This window comes from Anas platyrhynchos, chromosome 2, assembly GCF_047663525.1.
Source record: "Anas platyrhynchos isolate ZD024472 breed Pekin duck chromosome 2, IASCAAS_PekinDuck_T2T, whole genome shotgun sequence".
Classification (NCBI taxonomy): Eukaryota; Metazoa; Chordata; class Aves; order Anseriformes; family Anatidae; genus Anas; species Anas platyrhynchos.
This window is the reverse complement of record NC_092588.1, coordinates 80,051,250-80,075,927: the sequence shown is the minus strand read 5'-3', so window position 1 is coordinate 80,075,927 and position 24,678 is coordinate 80,051,250. Positions and strand designations below refer to the sequence as shown.

At 36.0% G+C, this 24,678-nt stretch overlaps 1 protein-coding gene across 3 annotated transcripts in view; it reads left to right on the top strand.

The window, feature by feature from the left end:
- The window catches only part of RELCH (RAB11 binding and LisH domain, coiled-coil and HEAT repeat containing), a 74,341-nt gene that overhangs the window by 35,345 nt on the left and 14,318 nt on the right, over positions 1–24,678 (top strand). For all 3 annotated transcript variants that reach the window (XM_038175614.2, XM_038175613.2, XM_038175616.2), the window contains exons 11-22: positions 6,660–6,772; positions 11,346–11,436; positions 15,571–15,642; positions 16,463–16,603; positions 17,293–17,457; positions 18,293–18,440; positions 20,620–20,776; positions 21,188–21,311; positions 22,451–22,499; positions 22,877–22,956; positions 23,826–23,932; positions 24,536–24,635. In XM_038175614.2, coding sequence (XP_038031542.2) covers positions 6,660–6,772; positions 11,346–11,436; positions 15,571–15,642; positions 16,463–16,603; positions 17,293–17,457; positions 18,293–18,440; positions 20,620–20,776; positions 21,188–21,311; positions 22,451–22,499; positions 22,877–22,956; positions 23,826–23,932; positions 24,536–24,635 — 1,347 coding nt within the window. The remainder of the gene's footprint in view (positions 1–6,659; positions 6,773–11,345; positions 11,437–15,570; positions 15,643–16,462; positions 16,604–17,292; positions 17,458–18,292; positions 18,441–20,619; positions 20,777–21,187; positions 21,312–22,450; positions 22,500–22,876; positions 22,957–23,825; positions 23,933–24,535; positions 24,636–24,678) is intronic.

Here is a 24,678-nt window from a genome sequence, read left to right as displayed (position 1 = left end):
TGAAGATCTCACAATGCAGAATTTTGTAACTGGATCGCATGGGATGCTTAATGTCCCAAGAATTGAAATTTTCTTTAAAAATGTCTTACCTCAGTTACCACCCACTGCTGTAGCTATTGTAATGTTCCTTCAGGTGTAGTCATGGAATTTGAAGGACAATTTGGGTAGACCGTCTGTTAATATTTTTAAATACCAGCATTACGAAAACCCAAACTAGGAATTAACTAGGCTCTATTCAACAAGGTACAGCTTTGGGTCTTGTCTTAGCAGTCATATTGTTAGAGAGTCTTAGCAGAATTTTATTGATAAGTAAAATAAAAATGTATCAAACGACCACCGATTTGAGCAAGATACTTAAAAATAATGATTACTAGTCTGCTCTGAAAATATATAACAGTGGCATTTAAGATCTTTGTTAGTGTGTAAAGCATGAGAATTAAACATCGTTTTTGTAATGAATCTCTAGTGTCCCCCCCTCTTAGTTCCTTAAGTATCCGTCACATTCTATTTGGTTGCAAAATCTTAAGCTGAAATTATTGTGCTGTGTATTTTCATTTTGAAGAAGCTGTGTTTGTGGAGAATGACAGTCTCTCAATAGATATTGTCCTTCACAAGAGATTTAGAGGCCATTTCATGAGTGCTTCTCATCCTCTTCAAGTTAGTAGCAGGCTTCCTGACCTGTTAACAAGTGGTCCATTAAATATAGTTGACATCTCAGCAACTCATTAGTGTCAGAATGACTGACGCATTTCCAAAATTACTTATTTTATGTATTGGTGCTGCTTTAGTTGTTTCATATCTGTTAGGTGCTGATGGAAGATAGGAAAGCAGGGGCAACATGGTAAGGAACGGGGTGGCCGAGGCAATAATTTTAGCTGTTTCTAATAGACCAATTCAACTGGGTAAAACAATAACATGTAATGTAGGTCTTGACAATTCCATGCATCAGCATAGTTTAATTTTATTTTCATCTCAGGTGTCTAGTTTATCATCACTACTGGAAAATATGCATGTGTTTAAATTTGTACATGCACTCGCATACAAAGGACAGGGTGCCAGCAAATATGAACTGGAATGAAAAGTAGCAAAATGTTAAAATCTTCAAAAAAAAAAATCTTTGGGAATGACTATGTGTTTATCATTTAAAACTGAAGTACATTTATTTAAACAAAATAAAAACATAATCAACCACCTTGTCTTTGCCAGGAGATATACAATAAGTAGATTCTTTTGGCTAAATTATAGTTAGAGAAAAGACACTTAAATTTTGTTTTGCAATAATAAATCAGTTCAAAACTGATTTGTCAGACTTAATAAATGCAAAAATCAGTGTCTGTCTCCAATAACAAGAATAACCTTGCTTACATGTTCGACTTCCATGCTCTGCAATCTGTAGTCTTTGAGCAGAGTTTGCACCAGAGTAAACTTTTTGACTTAGTATCAGGATCTTGTTACACTTGATCTTAATCAAGAAACACTTCCCTGACTGTTGGTACCTTTCAATTCCCTGTTATTCCAGGATCAGTTTCTCTATCATGTTAGCTTTCATTAGTGTAATGCAAACTTAGCAAAATCATAATAACAGTAGCTTATTGAATGTCCTCACATTTCCCTGTGTTGGGAAACTTGAGCGTGCTAAGAAAAAAGTTCTGCTGTTATTTCTTCAGAGTTGAAGGAGAGAATGCTGAATCTGCAAGCTCTGAGTGCCGTTCTTGGCAAGAAGAGTGTAATGCTGTAGATGTGAAGTTGTTTGCAGTAGCATGTGTTAACTACACACAGACACTCAGTACCAAGGCACTTTAGCCTGTGGTTGGTTTCATAGGTATCTGTCTCAGCACAGTACTGCATATCTGACCGTGGATTTTCATCTCAGTCTTATCCTTTAAAAGTCATGAAATGCAGGCTTTGTTCAAAAATTAAAACCAATGAAAAACAACAAAAAGCACGCACACACACGTTCCCAGGCATGAAAGCAGTCATCCATCAGTGTATTCTAAAAGACTGCTCCTCTTTTAGGGGAGAAATAAAGGAATATAATAGGGGAGAAGAGAAACATTTAAATGAGCAATTAGTTTTTTTTCTGCTACTTAGTACAATTTAGGCAGATGTAGGCTCTTACAGTTTGTGTCATGTATTAACACTGCAATTAAATATTTTTTTCATTTTAAAACTAAAAGATGTCTAAATTCTGAACTTCAAATACATCCTTGCACAAGAGATTCTGTACCTGTAACTTAACTAGCACCTGCAGCTGTATCGGTTGCTTCCATCAAGATTTTGTTAGCTTTACTAATATTCAGAGGCTTTACATTACAGAAAAAAATGTATACAATAGTAATATTATGTAATATAATTTAATATAATATAATATCAAATATGTTATAATATATAATATTCAATCACAACTTAAACATTGACTAGCAGAGGAGAATAAAAGGAGCACGTTCACGAGATCTATCATAATGTCATCCTGGTTTATTATGTTTACAACTCCTTGCCATGTTGTTAATTTTAATATTTTAAATAACAAAGAAGATGACTATGCCGAGCTATTGAAGTAACCAATCTTGGCACTTAACACTGATTTCATTTGTTCTCTGAGATGATGATTTTACTGATGAACACGTCAACAAAAAGACGTGAATAGTGAGAGAAACTCAGTTGTACAAGACTAGTCAGAACATTGAACAAAAGTCTTGTAAATGGGCAACAACACTGATAGGAAAATACCATGCTACCTTTCAAGAAAGTTGCCAGCAAAATAAACGAATGTTTGCTCTAATCTGTGTAAATATATATATATATATATATATATATATATATATGTATATAAACATGTAGGAGGAACTGTTTTACATCTAGTTGAGGTAATACCAGTTCCTGTTAAAAAGCCACCTGCTTTTCACCATAATGAAGAGCTGCTTCATATGCCTATGTAAATATTTTTGAGATCATTATTGAGAACTTCAGTCAGCTCAAATAGTGAATCCTGTTCAAAGATCACAGAATATGTTGTTATAAGTTAGGGAGAAGTTGTGCAAAGGTTCTGTGGTATATTTCATGCTGTAGAAAAAAATGTGATTTTTTTTCCTTTGGGGAGAGTTACCCAGAAGCAAAACAAAAAGCTGGGTGGTTTCAGTTCTTCTGTGCAGTGTGCTAGGTCAGCTTTGTGGTCTTGTCCATGGGTTACCTGTGTGTGGCTCATTTCACAGTAAAAACAAATTAACTTTTTTTCCCTCTCCCTTCTACCATTGGTCATCTCTCAAATACAAAACATTTCAGAAACAAACTTGCTCCAGAAACAAACTTACTTTTTCAGTAGTAGAGGTGAGACCTCCAGTATGATGTGATTTATTTCTGGACTCGCTCATCAAATCACAAGCGTCGAGAATATGATAGCAGTCTGCTTGCCCTCTAATGAGAAAACCATGCGAGTCACTCCTTCTGGTATCATTTGCTGGCTGCAGTGGAAACTAATCACTGTTTTCTGAAGTCAGAGGCAAAAGGGAAAGGGAACTGTGGGGCATGTACAGGATGTTTAGGAAAGATCCAAAATTAAATAGAGAAGAACATTAAGAATAGAGAAGAATTAAAAAGAACATTTTTAATTTTAAGTTCTTAACATCGAAGTGTCAGCACAAGTGGTATTCCTTCCCAAGGAAGGCAGAATGTTTCAATTGGCACTGGAAGTCCTCTCCTTGATTAGCCAAATGCCAATTTTGTTCTGTGTTGTTGGAAAATGTGCAGTTTTCTACAGCGTTCCTCTGCTGGCTTTTTTGAGAATGAGAAATCTGGGATTTATCTAAGGCATGTCCTTTATCAGCAAAAAGGAATGAACTTGAACCTGCCTGTAAGTTGGTGTTGTACAGCTGTGTTCTTAATCATCTTGAATATTCAGACAAGAATCTGTCCCTTCTTAAATCTTCAGAAGACCTCACTTGACGTGTTCTGTCCATCAATGAGAGCAGTTTTTTGTTCTTCTTTAGAGAAAGACTCTTTCATCTCCAGTTTTACCTTCCCTTCTCTGAAGTCTGTAGGGAACACGCACAACACTGTTCAAGACTTTTCACTCTTTCTCCACTCCCCTTAATAGAAGGAACTGTAGCAGCACTGGTGCAGCGATGCAGAGAACGCTCTCTTCTCCCATAGTATGCATGAAAGAATGACCAATGGACAAGAAAATACAGTTAATTCCATCAGCTGTAATAACCAGCTTTCTGCAAGGTAAAGAATTAGCCTTGTATCTGCCCCATATCAGTGGTGTTAGGTAATTCATCAACAGCTGTCTAGGTGAATATTCAGAGGTGTTTTCCTTTCATACAGACTCAGATGGAAAAAAAAAAAAAAAAACAAACTTTATTAACTTACTTTAATTTGAAAGGAAGCTTTAAAAAAAGCCCTCATGGCACTGATTTGAAATACAGTAGTTCTGGGTGAGCAGTTGAGACTCTTGAGTAGGTACTCAGACATAGTATGAAAGTGGAGTCAGTGTAATGATTTCAACAGATGAAACAAAACCTCCTTAAAACTATGTGTCCCGTTTCACAGGAGATATATTTATGTTAATAATCTTTATAAGAATCCTTAAGAATATTTGCAAAGCTATTAGGATGATTAGAACTTAGAGTAGCCTTCAGAAAGTTGTGCCTCAGCATAGTAATGTGGTTTATTTTTTAGTAAAAAGGTTTTTCCATGACCTGTAATCATTGTGGTGAAGTTAGTGATTTTGTATATACAAAATGCAATTGGATTTATTTTTTGAAAGATCTTACCTTAATGTATCAGTATTGGCATTTAGAGTGGCATTCTTATTGTAATTTTTTTTTTTAGAATCTTTTTGAGTTAAAACAGTGTTTGCAGTAGAGAAAATGCTTCTGTTAAGTACAAAAAAAGAATAAATAAGTTAAGTCCCCTCCCTTCTTAGAATTTCAAATAGGAGCATAAAATGAAAAATTAAAGATAAAAAGAATAACATACAAAGTGCAAATTCCAGAGGGAATGGAGGTTTCAAATGAAGAAAGTTTAGCTCTTTGTGCAATAACATTGGTAAAATTCCTCTTTAATACGTTTTCACATTTTTTTACATTGTGGTAAAATCACAGAAAAGCAAAACCAAAAATTGGTTCATATTAAAATGTTGAGAAATAGAAGTGTCCAGTTGGTCAAATCTAGTTTTCATTTCTCCTTCTGTACTTCCAGATTTTTGAAGTGGTTGGTGAGATATTTCTGTATGCACTCATCTGTCTCAAAGTAATTTTCCTAATCCATACCTTTTGATAGGTTAAATATTGCTAAAGTGACTCGCAGTACATTGAAATACGGTTTAGAACCTGTTTTGGCCATCTTCAGGGGGGAAAAGAGCATGTTGAGTGGACTATTTTTTTTAAATGAAAACAAGAACTATCAAGAGTAGACTAGTTTAGGCGATGCTCTAAAACAGAGCATTTTTCTTTGCTTATAATAAACATAGCTCTGGCTATTCAGGATAATCAAAGTTGAGCTTGTTTAATCAGCTTACTTCTCAAGAACATCAAGAATAGTTCACTTTGAATGTCTGCAAGTGGAATTTGGCACCTCCCTGCAAAGATGTTAGAGAGAAATACGTTTTTTTATAGGTTTTGTACAATCTTTCCTGGTAATTTGAAAAGTGTTTTGCCAGTGTCATCTGCTTGTTTGTCACTGCTTATTCATTTGCAAAGAGCTTTTCTGTTGAAATTGGCTCCCAAGTATGGGCAGGGTGGGAGAGGCAGTCTCCTGGCTACTAGCCTGTGTTTTCTCTGCAGACACCTTGGTCTGTCTTGCTTTTATCCTCCCAAACTCCCATTGTGATATTTCTGTCCATATATTATTAAAATCAACTGGAAATTGTGTGGTTTCCAAATTGGGTTGGAGTAAAGGCTCCTATTATTAGGGTCAAGGAAAGGGACTTCCAGTCCATGTTTTACAAACATTTGTTTCTTCTGGGAATGAATACCATTACGGTTTTAAGGCATATAGATAAGAAAATCTTTGCTTCTGTGAACAATCTTGTATTTTCTCTTAGTTAATGTTTGATACGGTATTTTCTTGGTAGTTTGTTCATTAAGGAAAACAAATTGTTCTAAAGATAAAATTCAGGCTGAGATACTGCCTATTTATTGAAAAAAATAAATCTTTTAAGAAACCATGTCATTCTCAATCAACACAAAATAGAAGGTATTTGCAGTCACCTTTACCAGTGTATGTTCCATGATGCTTATTCAAATTTGTGCATGAAAATGTTGTGTGTGCTTCATTGGACATGTTATCTCTGACTCTGCAGGTTGTTCCATAGATGTCTGTGGAGCTCTCTTAGTTTCTTAGGTAGCAGAAAAAATACAGACCATTTATGTCCTGTAACTCTGGTTGCAAGTGACCTGCATATGTTAGTTGTAATTTTTGTAGAGCTTTTTATTATCTGTACTGGTTGTCCCCTAATCTTTCCTAGCAGGAAAATAATTCTAATTTTCATAGGCCTTCACTTCTCTCGGGTCACTTTTATAAGAAGTCAAGGCTAAAACATCTGTAACTTTTTTGATATTACGTGACTAGATTTATCTTCTTAGTTTCTTTTTCCGTTAAGAAAATTTGCCAAAAGCATTTTTACTTTGTTTGGTTTTCCCCTACTTGCAACTTTTTAGGAACTGATCCCACTCATCCTGTGTACGGCCTGCCTCCATCCTGAACCCAAAGAGAGAGATCAGCTTCTACACATCCTGTTCAATTTGATCAAACGGCCAGATGATGAGCAAAGGTGTGTTTGCGTTCGTGTCTTGCCGGACAAGAAAGAACATTTTTTCTTTGTCAAAGAAGCTGAACTAATAGAAATTGGATATTACTGGATGATTTTAAGCAAGTTTCACTGAAGCTGATATTGTGTTAGTACAATGGTGACAAATTTGTGTGGACTTTGGGGCTTTCCATTTCTATAACCTGTACTTTCTAGTTACTGAAATGCAAGAATGTGCTTGGTTAGCTGCAGTGTAGCATTTCAGTCCCTTTCTCCCTTAAGGATGTACTGGGATGTTCTGTAAAAATAAACTTTAGGATCCTGCTTCTTAATTTAGCATCCTACTTCTTAGAGATCCTACTTGTTAGTAGTGGTAGATAGAGGAATCAAAGCAGCTTTTTTAAACTCCTCTCTTAGTGCGTTTTAGTTTCCCATATGTTTGTGAGCTAAAATACCGTGTTTATTTAGCATGGGAAAATAGTTGGAGGACAATAGTACTCTTTTTGTTTGTGGTTCAGTACTACGATAGTAATAAAAATTCAGAAGACTGAAGCAAATTATTTAGTTTTGACAAGTATTAAGAGCTTTGTTTTATTTTAGTTAAGACTTTGTAACAAAATATTTCTTTTAATTTTATAAATATAATTCTTTTTTAGTAGTCAGTGTCTGACTTTGTACCCATCTGGGTAGGATTAAGATCCTTAAGGTTGAAAGTCTGTATCCTAGCTGGTATGTTTTCTTTAATTATGGAAAGTTTTTTCATATTTGGTGATTTGTAGCTCTTCCATTATTTTATTCAGAGTTATTGTAAAGCATTTGTATCTGTTGCTTCTCTATTCTGTCTTCATACAAAATAGGCTTTAATGAAATAAGCCAAACATGTTTCTTTTGAGAATCTCTGAAACCCGAGTGTTCTGGTGTCTTTTTAAATTGTTCCCGTGTTAAAATATAGCGATGATGTGTAATTGAAAGAGATGGCTTGGAGACTAAAACAAACAGACACAAAAGTATAAATAAATAAGTTAACTTGTAGTACAGTGGCACCATGCAGGTTGAAATGACGTAAAGAAGCAGTCCTTGTTCTACTTCAGGTCCATCAGGAAATTGCTTCTGAAAAGTGTACGGTTCTCTAAAATGTTTTCAGTGTCCCATGCATATTGTGAAGCTAAAACTGTTCTGTGATTGGGGGGGGCAGGAAGCTGCATCTCACTTCTAGTCCCTTGTAGTTGATTTGTCACTAGGTCAGTGGCCTATCAAGTTGATTTTTCATATACCTGTTTAGCTGCTGTTGGGTATGTCATTTCCAGCAGCTAAGAAGGAAGAAAATCCAACTTGCTTTTTCCTTAAATTTGTTCATTCTTTGCTGTGAAATATCATTTTCAGATATAAATTTCTAACTTGTTTTCATAATAAATTTGGGAAGAGTATTCTGCTATATTCGCTGGACAGCAGAGGGGTACATGCCATGTATGCATGATTTATTTACACACAAGTAAGTTGTAGTCATTTTTCATGTCACCACAGCACCTTACTGAAGAATAATCTCCATCAAAGAAAAGATTCTGAATAAAAATTGGGAAATACATTTTCAGAGCTTGTTTCAGTCGGTAATTTTTTATATCACATTTTTATGGAAGTATATTATTAATGCTTGCTTTTTATCTAAGTAAGTTTAAATAATGTTTTAGCAGTCTTGCGTACTATCAAGTGAGCAAAGACATTCAGGTTTAATCACCAGGACGATGATGTTAATTAGCTCTTATGTTACTCAGTCACCTGCTGCTACGCTGTACAGGCCTACATTATACATTAAAGTAGCAGATGATAAGCTGACTTTTTTAGTTTGTTAAATGTAGGAGACTGAAATATGGCATCGCATTTTTACTGAGCAACCCATTAAAATAAACGTGCTGCTTACTATAAATATTTGACCTTGTAAAGTATGCTAACAGTTAGTCAGAAAGCTTGTGTTGTCCTTGCCCCTGTAAAAGGCATTTTGGTGCTTGCAGACGTAGCATATCACCGTAGTCTTTACATTTGTAATATTTAACAAGCCCACTTTTATCCTCAAGGCTCTGCTCATTAATTTACTGTTTGGCTTTTCCAAATGTGTATCAAATTCTCTTCTGCAAGCAAATACGTGTTAGCTTTACTTGAACTGCTTTTTGGACAATTATGTCATTTTTGGAAGCCAGGGAGCCATGAAGTAGTTTATTGTTGGGGTCTTTTAGGACAAGGTTAAAACATAGATTGAAATGTAAACTCTTGAGAAGATCTCCAAGCATAATATATGTAGAAACAGCTCTCTTATTGAAGAAAAATTAAAATACATTACAGTTAGTGGGACTAGTATGAGTTTTCTTGGGTCATATGATGCCACTTCATGCAGAATTCATATAATTTGTTGACATTTGATGGAAATCTCTTGTAAGCAAGTTTTTAGTGTAAACTTCAGGTGTAACAAAAGACTCTGAACTGTGTATTATAAGACTAAATTGTTAACCAGTGCATGCAGCCACTTTCTAAAACCTCTGGGAAGAGCTAAGAAGTGTTAAGCTGTGCTCTTAACTCTTGCCATGTTCCTTGAGTCTAATTCTTGATTTCACTTTGGTTTTTGTACTGATGAAGCTGAGTAGTACTGATTGGCTTTATGTTCCTGTCTAGAGGATCGTAAGCACATAAGCTGAAGAGAGCTGTTTGTGGAAAGCCTTCTCAACATCTTGTTAACAAAAGAGAGCATCTGGACAATAAGTAGAAATACATTTTGCCCCATATCTAGTCTAGACAGCAATTTTTGGAAGAGTTCAGTGTTAAAGTATTTTGCTTCAATAATTTGTCATTGAGTTCCTTTCAACCTTTCCTTTCCCTGAAATACCAACTGTTGTCACATACTGGAAGGATGATTATACTAAAATATGTCAAACATTATTTTTGAATAGTTTTACAATATCTGAAAGCTCCCAACTTTATCGCCAAGGCAAAAGGGAAGTCTGCCTTAATTTTGAGATTTCATTAAAGTTTTTCGAGGTTTAGTTTAAACTAAAATATAGTTTATTTCCCTTTGTCTGATGCGGTAGATTTCACATGAGTACTGTATCCTGCAATATATTCTGTTAATATATTAAGAAAGTATGCTCTGTTGCCCAATTCTGTGATTAGGTGCAGTGTGTAGGTCAGGAACCAGACAGGTATTTGAATTTCTCTTGTTTGTTGTAGAACTTGGAATTGCCACAGTCTTTTGTCTCCATATTGCTAGCACAACATCAGCTTTTGATTTCTCGAGTCTTATCTAATCGTTATGTTTTTGTTTTTCCCCCAAACCTTTTACCTTGATCAAAGGTCTAGTTCACTGTATGTGGTAGAGAAACTAAAAAATTATTTAAAAAAAAAAAAAGCTTGTGTTGTTTGGCCTAAAGCATGCTAGGAAAAAAATCTTTTAGGTAGACTATTTCTCCTTGTAAATATTCTGAAAGTGAACGTGTCTCTTTTTGATGGAGGAGTATGTTGTATTACTGGTTAAGAAATAATCAACAAGAAATAATCTCTGCCTTTCAACCTTAAGGGCATACTGTTAGCTGCAGTAAATGTTCAGGAGTTCAGACATGGCACTGAAATGGTATCAGATTAATTCTGTCTTGCCTTGTGCAGAGTATTACTGAACAAATTCAGTAGTATTCTAATCTGACTGTAAAGGTGATAAAATGACTGTCTCAAGTTTAAGTGAAATTTTACTTCTTTATCTACAGTAGAACCTCATTTTGTGTATAGCTGTTTGTGAGGAAGGTGGTTCCTCAAATGTCTGAAATGTAGGTACGATGAGGAATTTCTGACCTCACACAGTTCCTGAAGTTACTCACCCAGCTGGTTGCATGGATTGGTCAAAAGGTCATTTGTATTTTAAGTTTTTTTGGATCCTAATAGTAAATAATAATCATTTAGGAATTAGTATTTCTAAATCTCCTAAATTGTTTTTGTTGTGTTTTTTTTTTAGCAAGAATATAAATAGAAATCATACATACTACTGATTGATTGTGCCCTTTCCATAATGGGCTTTTGAAGATTTCTGACAAGAGTAAAGTCCAGTATTTTGGGAGAGATGACAGTAACTTGCATATTAGAATGTTGCAAGACCATTTCGTGAAAGAACGAAATGACTTTGAACAAAGGTCATTCAAACCAGCAGATGCTTCTAAATAAAAGCAGTAGGTAGTGTTAATAAACTTAGATCTTGTTATTGCATGGTGAATCATGGTATTCAGAATTAAGACTTGTATCAGAGATTTAGTCAGATATTCCTGATCTCAAACATTAGGAAATGAGTGCTCAGGGGTTTCCCAGTCAGAGATTTTCAGGCTCTGGTCCTTTGCGTTTTGGATCTACTAGTTTCTTGAAAAGGCATATTAAGTAGAAAACAATATAATGGCTTTCAGTCTAAGATTTAGCCTTTCAGTCAGTGCATATGGAGTGAGATTTTGACTGTAGATAATTACCTGTTGCCTGACTATACCTGTTTTTCCTAACCTAAGGAATTAGGACGTCTCATGTTATAGAGCTTCTCTTTATAAACAGATTAAGTTTTTTAAACTTATGTTTTCAGACAGATGATACTGACCGGTTGTGTGGCGTTTGCCCGACATGTTGGACCAACACGTGTAGAAGCTGAGCTTTTACCGCAGTGTTGGGAACAGGTAATGCTTATTTTGTGCTTTACACTAGTAAGTTAGTTACAACTTCATAAACGTTGGGTTTTATTTGCTGAAGGGGAGGTTGTTTTAGTTTTGTTTTTCAATAAATGTCTGTTCAAGGAATTTTTCAGAGATGTATTTGGATGGTCTTTGTCATCATTATGTATACCTTTATGTAACATGGAAAAGAATTCAGAAGCAGAAAATTTGATCAAGTGTATCTGGAGATTCTAGGTATCTGTACATCACGGACCTGCATGTTATATAGAAGTGCAGATAGGCACATCTTCATCAGCAGTGCTGTCTAACCTATTGCCAAGTGGGTGTGTTTATAAATTTCAAACAGTCATTTCCAGACTGTTGGAAATCCATTTGCATTCAAAGATATAACCTGATGACTTTTACATTGTAATTAATAAGTCCTTGGAGCAGTATCCACGCTTCAGCTAGTTTAAATTCTTCAACAGGAAATTAAAGATTAATGTAGTCAGGAGTATAGATGGCTTACACCTCCAAAACCAGCCTGAAGCTTACAATGTGACTTCTAGAATCACAGTGACCTTTTCTACAGATAGTCTGAATTAACAGAAAGAATCGAACAACCAAACTGAATGATCTTTCTGAGACACAGAAACAGAGCAAGATGAGTTTGGGTGAAAATCTTTATTTTTTCTACCATTAGGAAGGAAAGAGATTTCATCACCTAAAAGACAGTGAATAATTAAGCTATGACAAGAGTTGTAATGCTTGTTTTGATGGCCCCGTCTTTCTGGTCTGATAATTGTCTCCTGTTTCTCCACATGCATAACTCAGCCATCTCTGTTTCACAATGAAGTCCAATCTTTAATTGCCTTAACGCTTTCTGACAGTGCAAGTGCATATTAGATGTAGCATTTGTGCTTATGTGTATGACTCATTTATCCGTTGATTAAAGGAAAGACCCACAGCAGTTAAACTCAAACCTTGTTTTGTTTTCTTAGTCCTTCTCATGAAAGTTAAGCAGTGTTAATAGGAACCAGTCTCACTTCAATAAGAGCCCATCTTCATCGTTCCAGTTTCCTGATAATTGCTGATGCACAAGACAAACCAGTCCAACTGTGACAGTGCAGCGTATCAGGCTGCCAAGCCATATGACATCATGCATTTATCTCATGCAGTTTGCCAGACTTTCTTTGCAGTACTGAGCCCAGGTCAGCATTTTCTCCAGCAACATACTAGCTGAATCTCATTGTCACAAAAATGATTTTGTAGAAAGAACTCAAAAGTACCCATACAGTATGATTTTCTACTTTCTCTCAGTAGATGCCCTTAATCCCTTAATCATGAAGGGGTTAATGTAGTTGGGCTCCAACCAAAATGTATTTACAAATGCAAAGGACTGGGCTTTCAGAACAATCAGCATTTTTATCTGCATACTCTGGATCTCAGGCTAGTCTTTGCAATATTTCTACCTGCTGTTCACAGCTCTACATGTAGAATTTTCTGGCTTGCTCATCTGAGTTTAGATCAAGGCTCTGTGGATGCTAAAAGTTCCCTAACAGCTAGCGACCAATTAACCGGTTTCCAAAAAACGTAGTACTACTAATTAAAGACAAAAGAAAAGAAATGATAATCAATTTACAGTTACGTTTACATTGTCATGGACTAGCAATCTTCCCTGAACAAGCGTTAGAGAAACTTGAGTCTTCTTCTATTTTCCTTTCCAGTATGTCAGTATGTCTTTGCAGTAACAGGGGCAATATTTATATTGCCTTGCCACTCTGCCTAAACCGGACGCAATGAGTATTTGCAATTTCCCTCAAGTAGGCAGAGGTTGAGGAAGTGGAGTATATGTCTATTACCAGTATGGACTTTGTGTTTAGAAAGTTGCCACATAAAACTAATGGTATCTTTGGCTTAAGTATTAAAAGCAGCCTGATGCAGGGCCATAGTGTTTGTCATCTATGAAATCTAAATCTCCATGCTTACAAAATATTACAGGTGCCCTGTTGGTGTATGAATGCAAAAAAAATAAAAATAAAAATTATCGAAGACACTCAAGAAATTCTTTCATGCTTGATGGTTCAGTTTGCTTCACATGCATGATATATCTTCAGAGATGTCCCTTCCCAAGATGAAACAAACCCACCTCTCTCAGCTTCCCCCCATATATGAGATGCTCCTATCTCTTAATTGTCTTATCTTTCTGCTGGACTTGCTAAAATGTCCATGTCTCTCTCGCTGGGGAGCCCAGAACTGTACACAGCACTCTAGATTTGGTATCACCAGTGCTGAGGAGAGAAGAAGAACCATTTTCCTTACCTACCCGTTGTGGTCATCCTACTGCTGCCCAGAACACCCTGTACCTTCTTGGCTGTGAGGGTGTGTTGTGAGCTCAGCTTGGGATCCACCAGGCCCTCTGGGTCACTCTGCTGAGCAGCTCTCCAGCCAGTTGGCCCTGAGCCTGGCCCTGTGCATGGAAACTATTTCTCCTTGGGTGCAACACTTTGTTACACATCTTCCTTACTGGCCTTGGAATTACCCCTTGGGGCATTGCACTGGGGACTGACCCCCCTCTGCTGGGCTTCGTGCTTCTGGTCACAACCGTTTGAGCCTGCAGTTAGTTCAGCCTGGTTTCTGTCTGCCTCACTGCGCACTTGTCGAGCCCAGACTTCATCAGTTTATATGTGAAGATGCTATGGGAGGCAGTATCAAAAGCCTTCCTGAAGTCAAGATAAGCAACATCCGCTGCTTTCTCCTTGTTCTCTGAGCCAGTGATCTCATCTTAAAAGGCTATAGGGCTGATCAGTTGTGGGTTTTCCTACCCAAATCCATGCTGACTTGAAGAACATGATTACCAATCACGTTCTTGTGGTTTCTGGGATTAATTGCTCCAATGCTTTTCCAGACAGTGAGGTAAGGCAGACTGATCAGTAGTTCCCTGGATCTTCTGTCTTGTCCTTCATGAAGATAGCGGTCACATTTGGTTTCTTCCAGCGCTCAGGAACCTCCCCCATTGCAACAGCCATTCAGTGTTTGCCAAGAGTGGTCTTGCCATGACAGCATCCAGCTCTCTTAGCATTCAGGGGTGCATCCCACCAAGGTCCATAGACTCCTATGTGTCCAATTTGTTTAAATGTTTCCTAACCTGATCATTTTCTCCCAAGGGTAAGTCTTCCTGGCTCCAAAGTGTCCCATGGTTTTTAGGGACCTGGGATTGCTGAAGAGAAGTCTGCCCGGTAAAGGCCAAGACACAGATGGCAGCACTACCTTGGTCTTTTCCATGGTAAGATAGCTGGTCCTCTGCACAGCAAGAGAAATCGGAATAGTCACACCAAATGCATATCCTGTTTTACCTGACAGGATTAAACTATTCACTTTTCCCTGTCATTGTTTTGCCCTAATTTTTTTTTATTCACAAGGTGTATTGAAACATATTACCTGTTTCTCATTGCACAGCCATTAGTGCTCTTCTCTCACTGGACATTAAAGCTGATTCCACCAGGATGCAAACTTCTTTCAGAAGTGTCAATATCAAATTTCTGTGGCAGAATTTTCAAATGGCCTTTGGAAAGGGAAGGTAGGCAGCACAGGAGTTAGAGGCTCTTGAGGACAGGAGCTGTGCTCAGTCACATCTTAGAGACGTGACACGTTCATGGGAACAGAACTTCAAAAGTATGCAAATACTTTTAGGCTTAGTATTTGTGTCCTCTCCTGACCCTGACTGCTTGGCAAGACCCGGGCAGCTATGCTACAATGGTTGGCTCAGATCACTAGAGGGCACTTGTGTAGTTTGTAGAGGACAAGACATTTCAGGATCTTCCAGCTCCTAAGTTACTCATATTCTTTGGAGAATATTTTCTGAGTCCAGCAACCCATGCACTGCTTTCTATCCGTATTTTTACTGTGTTTCCGTACATGCTTCCCAGCTTCTTCTCTTACAGTAAGCTCTGACTTACAGGAGAAGGCTGTATCTGCCCTGCCTCTATGCCTCAGTGCAAGAATTTGAGGCTGCTTTGTACCCATATGCAACTTTTACAGGCACAGCCAATGTTTATCTAAGAGGTGCACACACATCCCTCTGTTGCAGTTCATTCTAACCACATTTTGAATACTGGTTTCTGCAAAGCAAATAGCCATTCTGTTTCTCCTCACCAGATCAACCACAAATACCCAGAGAGACGGCTACTGGTAGCAGAGTCTTGTGGAGCTCTAGCACCTTACCTTCCAGTAAGTATTAATAATGACTCTTAATACTTTTCATAAAACTTAGATTAAAGTCTGTTGCTTGACATAAACATCTGTTACCTTTTTAAATACAGCCAAGGGTGGATGTTATGTGTAGACAGTCACGTTATCTTCTACTTTGTCACATAGAGGAGGTTCAATAAGGAGGATATGTATTATTATAGAGGAGAGCAGGTCAGTGTAGCTATAACGTGTCTTAACAACCAGTGTGGCCTGATAAAATCATCTTTGCTTCAGAAAACATGAAGTAATTGATCCTAACTACCTTTAAGGAAATCATCACTGAAAAAATAATTGGCACCCAGTAACAGAGTTCTTTGGACACTGTGGAAGGTTTGACATGAAGAGTGCTGCTAGTCAAAAGAGGCAGCAAAGTTTGGTCAGTGGCCAACTAGAATTTGAAGCTTCAGACAAAGATGAAAATAATCGTAATTAAAAACCTACTTCTCCAATTTAGCAATGAAATGATTAAAGATTCTGTTTTAAGTACTCTTCTAAATCTAGGCCTATGGTAGTATTTTGCTGTCAGTTATTTCTGGTACATGTTTCCATATGAGTTAAAGGACTCCAGTTCTGTGCTTAGTAGGACAAAAGGCTCTCTAATGAGGCTACTGAAACTTTATTTTAATTCATCTTCTATTTTGGCAGCTGAATGCATAGTATTCAGAAGGGAATCCATAGTTGGAGGAAGGGATTGTTGTTTGTGAACACTAATAGAAGGGCAAATTATTTATAAAAATTGATATGAACCAGCATGTCTTGTTTATTGGATTTAACAATAATTTTTCTTCTCTGCAAACAGAAGGAAATTCGTAGTTCATTAGTACTTTCCATGCTGCAGCAAATGCTAATGGAAGATAAGGCAGATCTGGTACGAGAAGCTGTGATCAAAAGCCTTGGCATCATTATGGGATATATTGACGATCCAGACAAATATCAACAGGTACAGTTTGAGTTGGGTTCTGTGTCTATGAAATGTGTTTTGTATTTATTTCATGAGCAGGAAATACATAATTTTAAATATTTTTATTAAACAGTTCCTGATACCTTTAAATGTTCATGGTTCATATGGATGCTGATTTTTATTGTATCACTGAGACTGAAAAGAAAGCCTATACTTACAAGTGTCATTAAAACCTTGGGTGTAAGCTTCATACAGAAGCTTCTTTAATAATTCATAATTCACTTTGAAGAAGATAACACTTCATTGCCCACCTGATACTATTAGCCAATTTGAAATCATCATTTGCTAGCAAAGATGCATCTACTGCAACAAAGCCTACCTGTAGTTGTTATTAATGCTAGCTAATAATATTTAAAGTTCTTGAAAGTGAAGAATTTCTCTTCCTGTCATGGTTTTTGAGGGTGGAGTGGTAAAATGTGTTTGTAATAATTCTGATAACTTGACGGTAAAAAAACACTAGCAAGGTTGTTGGACTACATGTTATTTACCTTTGCAGATGAAGTGGGAATGTATGTTGAGAGGCCTCAATATACTACTTTGGTTTACTTTTTATTAGTGTAAAAGTTTTACAATAGGTGATTTTTTTCTGGTTTGTGCATATTTTGTGTAGCTATCTTTAGCACAAAGTGTAGGAAAAGTCGTTATATTCTTAATATTTTTTTTTTCAGGGCTTTGAACTGCTGCTTTCAGCTTTAGGAGACCCTTCAGAACGCGTAGTTAGTGCAACACATCAGGTATTTTTACCTGCATATGCTGCCTGGACAACAGAGCTGGGAAATTTACAGTTCCATCTTATACCTACACTGCTTAATAAAATTGAAAAACTGCTCAGGGTATGTGTTCAGCTGTTTCTACACTGGAGAGTTTTCTTTGTATCTTTGGTACATATACTAACTTTTTAAAAACACAAGAAATTCAAGAAATTGCTACTTATGTTAGCAACTCTCTGGAGATTTTTTTTTTTTTTTGTAACTCTAACATTTATTTGTGCTTCAAAATGGGAAGAAAACAAAAAAGAACAAACGAAACAGATGCTTCTTTAACAACGTTTTGTTTTATAGCCCAGTAATCAATGTGCATTTCAGAAGAAGTTTACTTGATTCTGTGACCAGATGGTGTGTGTTTTTTTCTGAATACTTGTCCTGTATTTACATTGTTTTTAAGTATCACACAGTGTAGCTTTTAATAAAGTGCAGTATTTATTGCACACCAGAAGAAGGATAATTGAATGGTTTAATTACGTGGTTTGTAGTTTTGAATCTGTTTGTCTGCAAGTGTGCCTTGGGGTAGATACCTGGAAAGCTCTGGAAAATAGGATATCTCATACAATTTAACATTCTTAACCAAGCTGCCAATTTCCAAAGTACGTGTAACTTGTTTATTCAATTTCTTGATGCATTGATCCTTGAAATGAAAGAGTCCCATTTTTCAAAATGTGCTGGAAAATGTTCTTTCAGAATATTGATGTTCAGTGATATGAGCCACTAAATGCCAAAGGCTTTGCTGCTTAATTGTTTTGAGAAGTATCCTAAGGGTGAGAAGGGTGTTTGGGTGGTGACACAAAGTACACTTGTGGTCAGGATATATTACTATATAATTAGCATTTCTGTGTAGGAGTTCATCACAAGTGCATCCAACCTGAAATTTCAAATGTCCTGTTTGTTTCAGGAAGGAGAACATGGCTTGGATGAACATAAGCTCCACATGTATCTGTCTGCTTTGCAGTCACTGATTCCTTCATTGTTTGCATTGGTGCTACAGAATGCACCTTTCGCAAGCAAGGCTAAGCTTCAGGGAGAAGTACCACAGATAGAAGGTAAATGATGAATTTTTGATAAGTGAAATTTTGGGAAACGTAAGTATAATTCAGTGACAAATCAGTGTTAAATGCAAAGAAGAAATTTCAGGAATCGTGCATAGTCCACATTTACCTGGAATTTTCAAATACTTAGGGTTAGTACAAAAACATAAGTTGCAGAATTTGTGCATAAACTTCAGTGGTGTTGGTTTTTTTTTAATATCACGCTGTCTATAAGATGATAATCTAAGTTCCTGTCCCCAGTTTTTTCTACTCTACCTGTTTTTTTGTTATATTTTCAGATGTAGCAAGAACAGAGAGAGAAGTTCAGGGAACCTCTGTCGTGTTATGAACTTCCTTTAATGTGACTGAGTTGATGGAGAGAATTACTGTTCTTTTAAAAGCTAGATTCCAACATAGGAAGATTTGTCATGACTTTTTTTTTGTTCTGTTGTTTCCCTTTTTGGGAAAAAGTCTTTCTACTTCCTTCCCTCATCCCCCCACTCCTACTCTATTGCTATGAAATAAGTCAATGTTCAAAAAAACCTTTCTCAGCTATTTAACTAATTACAAACATCAGTTTATTGATACAGAAGAAATATGTAAGACATGGGTATGTACAAAATGATTACCAATAGAAGAAAGGAGAACTAAATTATATCTCTTAGGATTTTTTGGCTAAAATTTCTTTAGTTACCTAGCAGTGTTCCTTAGTGTAGGTTATAGGCAAAATGGCTTCTATGTACCTAGTGGCGTCGTTTTATGTAATTCTGTGACAATCTTGCAGCAAAATTCTTCACTGTTCTAATACAAAATATGAACTGGGAGGAAAGGGGGAAGGAAATAAGGTTTTGCCTTCTGATTTGCGCTCTATGCTTTTTTACATTTGGGCTACCCTTAGTAAAATCTTAAGCAATGTTTCCTTTTTCCAGTCTTTCCTATGCATGAGCCACTTGATTATTGCCAAAAAATAGTTTTCTTTATTTCATCTCAGAGTATTTCTCTCTACTATTCAAAAGAAACTTTTGAGGAAGCAAAACAGCCCTTAATTGGACTTCTTAAAGGTTTCTGAAGAACTGTTGTCCACAAATAGCCAATAATAGTTCAAGAAGGCTGTCATCAGATTCAGTGAATTCTTACAAATAAAAGATTTTTCCAAGTATGAAACATACAGCCTAGTTCAGGAGCTTCACCATCTCTTATGTGTCTATGTAATTACCGTGGCAGACTGAACGGCCTATTACTGAACTTACACTTAGATCAGCACTCCCAGCCTATAGAGTGTTTTCTTCCATTGTGAATACTTTTTAAAGATTTTACTGGTAATACCTGCTACATGCTGTTAACAGTGCTATGTGTCAAGATTCAAAGAATGGGTAACAACGTTACATTTAAAGGGGAATTGAGAAAGGAGCAAGTGGTATGATATATGCATTAATGTAAAAATGTTAGCCATGCCACAGTAAAGCTCTGCCAGCTGACCTGAGTCATTTGAAGATGAGTACATTTTCCCTGAGTTGCTAGTGCTTAAATAAGGAATTCAAAAATTTCAGGCTTCAACATAGTCAGAGAGTTGCTTCCTCCACAGAAGTGGAAGAAAAAATCTCATGTACTTTTCACTAATCCCATAGCACTGCTGGAACGTCAAGTTTTTCTTGAATTCCACAGTAGGAAAGGTTATGTACTTGTCACTTAACTTCATTGCTGAATAATTTTAAGTATGCTTGGCATAAATTGAGAGAAATAGAAGAAATGCTGGTGGAGCAGACTTTCTGCCCCAGATATTTTAATGGTGTAGAATTTTTGGAGGTCTTTGTAAATTCCTCTCTTCTGATGATTCAAATGCCTGATGCTGCCCACCCACTACCCCATCTCCTCAAAAATTACTTGAAGTGTAAAGGATGGAGCAGTCTGATGATTAAAGCTTAGCAGAAGAAATCAAGAGACCTTGTCTTGTAGTCATTCTACAATAAATCTGCAGCGTGATCTCTGGAGTCACCTACAATCTTTTCATTTTCTTAAGTGAGGGTCATGTAATCTCTTCAGAGCTATATTTAACAAACTGATTTTTAAAACGTAACTTCATAAACAGATGTCACTAAAGAGTTTCAGACTGTCTTGGCTATCTTTACTGAGATGACCCCCAAGGCATTTTCATCTTATTTTGTTCATGTCTGCTTGTCCTCTGCTGTTACAGTCACTAGATTTCCCCGACCCGCATCACCTCTTCAGGATGTGGCCATCATCATTGGAAGCCGTGAACAATTGGCGGTGCTGTTGCAACTTTACGACTACCAGCTAGAACATGAGGGTACCACTGGCTGGGAGACTCTGCTATGGGTAGTAAATCAACTGTGAGTTAATTTCCACCTTAGGATTCCTAAAAATGGTGAAAATTGATAGTTCTTCAGCATGGCTTTGTTTAGCAGTACAAAACATAAAGGTTTTAAGTATGATTGTGTTTAAGAATTACTAAGTTTTAAAGAGAAATGGATAGATTTTTTTAATTGTATTCTGGATTATCTTTGATTACAGTCAGAAGATTCAGCTATCTAACAGAATGCATAGATAACTTTTTTGACATTTAAACCCTTGCTTTCTTCAACAGTTAGGAATTGTACAGAACATGTAGATAATTTGATTAGAACCAGTAGCACTTAATATGTGTATTTATTAGCATAAACAGTAAATCTATACAAATATAACTGGAAAGAAGCAAAAGATCAAAGTGGTTTCTAATATTCTTTTTAATCCTGATTTTTTAGGCTACCACAGCTTATAGAAATAGTTGGCAAGATCAATGTAGCATCAACTGCATGTGTCCATGAGTTCTCTAGATTTTTCTGGAGACTTTGTAGGACATTTGGGAAAATTTTTACAAACACTAAGGTAAGAAAGTACTTTGAAATGCTCTGCCAAAAAAAGTACCTTGATAATATATACTATCCATATTTATAGTATGTTTGAGTATCCATGTTCTATTTGACTTTTATATTTGTATGCCACACTGATGCTTTTCTGTAAGTACTTTTAAGCCTGATATTTTTTAAACTGTCTTTTGCATCTTTTTGTTTTATGTTTTTTAGTCAATGAGCATTTCAGAATGGTCTTCTCATTTTGCCTAATGTGCAAGGGTTTTTTAACTGGGTTCTTCAGACTTGCTTTGTAAGTGGCATACAGAGTAGGAGAGATGATTCTAATTCTACTGATTTCTCAATTTTCTTTCTTGAGAACAGCATACTGTCCGTTGTTCATGACACATATAAACACTCCATCCTATACTTGATCAGTAATATAAAATGCATATTCTCTGCTGAAAATAGTTTTTACAGGTTATATCTGAATGTTTTTTTATCAATGAAGTATGTCACTTTTTTTCTCAATACAGTAACTTCTGAATACTAATTGAGAAGTTAGTTAATTCTGAATATTAATTGAAAATATTTTAAAGGGAAATGCTAAAATACTGGATTATCTAAAGGTAAAATTAAAAAACAAGGTTAGCATTCTGTGTGAACCTACAATATGTAGATTCCATATGGAAAGTTAAAATCACTCTGGTCTCCAAAAAGCCTCATCTGTAGGTTATCTCTGCAATTCTTGCTTACATAAAAGTGTTTCAGTATTGATGATCACAGCGATGTTTTGGAAGAGAGCACTTCATGAACAACAAAGAAAAAAACACACATGCAAAAATTATTCCTTTATTTATTTCTTTTACATATAGCTAGGTAGAACCATAAATCCTAAGGCCCAGTTAAGCAAAGTGACAAAAGATGTCAGCTCTTAAAAACAAGAGTGCTAAATGCTCCTACCTGAATGGTAGCTACTGAGCGGGTACTCAGCAGAAATTTTTATTCTCTTTATCATACTTCAAATTGTGGCAAAAGACTATGTTTTTTAAATGTTTTATTTTTTCTTTCATTTTTTCAAAATGTTCTTTTCTGTATTTGTTGTCTTAATTTTTTGAAAGTAAATTGACACTACCGACAGCTTTTCTTATGTGGGTTTCATAATCCTTTACGTAGGTAAAACCACAGTTCCAAGAAATCTTAAGACTGTCTGAGGAAAACATAGGTGAGTAATGTTTTATTCAGATGAATAAAAATTGATCTTAGCAGCAGCTAGAAAAAAATTGTTTCTCTCCTGTTCAAATAATATTATCACACCACAGTTCTCAAATTTTTCATCTTTCTGAAATATTGAAAATCTCATCTTAATCTGAACGAAACACTGAAGTTGTACACTGTGTGTGTGTAAATTGTAAATAAAATCTCAAATCCAAATACCAGTCAAGCATTATTTTAGCATGCATATATAAGTATATACATTCTTTATGTGTATATATAAAGATGAAAATATATATATATATATGCACACACTCTTACAATGCAAAAATATATTACTTTATATATGTACATAAGAAAACTAAATTCTTCACTATGTTCCATTAGATTCCACAGCAGGCAATGGAGTGCTAACAAAAGCCACAGTTCCCATCTATGCAACAGGGGTCCTTACGTGCTATATTCAGGTAGGTTTGTTTTTCTGTTTCTTTGTTAAATTTCACATAATACCATGCATTTATTCTCCCAGACAAAAACAAAATATATTTAAGAAAACACACTGCTTTCTCTGAAAACTTCTAATGCTCTCATGCTTTGAAGGTAATAGACAAGTAGGTAGCTGTAGGTGCATTTTAAAAAGTTTCCAAGGTAGGTCATCTACTACATTTAGGCAGTAGTCAACAGTGTTAAAACCTGAATTCACTGAATCTTAGTTTCTGACTCTTAGACATTGGCAACTGCAATGTGCCTTTATCAAAAATATTTGTGATGTTCAATAAATGGGTTCTTGGCTATTTAACTGTGCCCCTGGCAAGCCATAATTTTGCAACAGTCTCTGAAATAAATAAGCAGGTAAATTGCTATTTTGAGCACAGTTGGAGTCTTAAAATTTTAGTGTTACCTAGTACTAAAATAAACACTCCATAAATAATACTCCGTAATCCTCTAGTAAGCAGCAGCTATGGACTGGCACATACGTGGCTTATAAGAAAATGGGGCTTAGAAAACCCTACATCATCTCACAGATGGACTTAAATTTCTGGCAGTGACTGTGAGCAGTCACAAACTGTCAGGAGCCATGAAAGTACTCAAGTAATTGGCTTTAAGTTTCTTCAAGAAAACTCCTGTGCAGGAGTATGTGCTTAGTTGATGAAATAGAAAACTACAGTCTTGTGTTTACTTTGAAAGATTCTTGTTCTAAAGGGACATTTTTTAAATTCATAAGAAGATTATTAAATGCTAAATCTAATTTTTTCTCTCTTAGTTTGTCTTCTTCATACCTGTAAGTCATCACAATTACAGCAGTTCTACTGCATTTAATGTTGTATTTCTTTAGGAAGAAGACCGCAAGCTGTTAGTTGGCTTCTTGGAAGATGTCATGACCATGCTTTCACTGTCGCATGCTCCTCTTGATAGCCTGAAAGCTTCTTTTGTGGAACTGGGGTAAAAAATATACAATGGATTTGACTGGAACTGAATGCATTAGAAGCTTTTATTAAGAGCTCCCAGTCTGGCTGTAATTTTATTAACTGTGATGCTTCAGATGAATGAAGAACATCCTTACACTTTTCCTTGGTGTTTCAGAAAATGTAAACATTTTATCTCAAGTATTAAAAATGTAGTGATAAAACAAAACAAAAATATAAGTATGAAAAAGAAACACCAAACGTGCTCACACAGGAGAAAAAAAAAAAAAGGAAGCTACAGAAATGTTAAGGTTAAAATAAGAATTCATTTAGTGTTTCCCATATTATTACAGTATGTCCTATGTATGTGTTTTCATTCAGTTCAGTGTTGTAATATACTGAAAAACATATTAACGTGTTTTTTTAAGTTAACTTGAAAATGCAACCTGTTTTCTAGACAGTAAATGTTACATGTTCTTCCGAATGGAGCAAATTTATCCTTCATAAAGGATAAGAGTTGGAGGCTTAGACTAGTTGAGCAATAGATTATTGAGACAGTTTTTTGTAAGCAAAGAACTTATGCAGGGTTTGGGGATATTTTTTGTCCTGTTCTTTTGATTGCCCAACTGTTACCTTGTAGTGCAAACCCAGCTTATCACGAGTTGCTGTTAACTGTCTTATGGTATGGAGTTGTCCATACATCTGCTCTTGTTCGATGCACAGCTGCTAGAATGTTTGAGGTAAGTGATACCCAAAGTTTTTTAGATCACTTATTTGAAACCT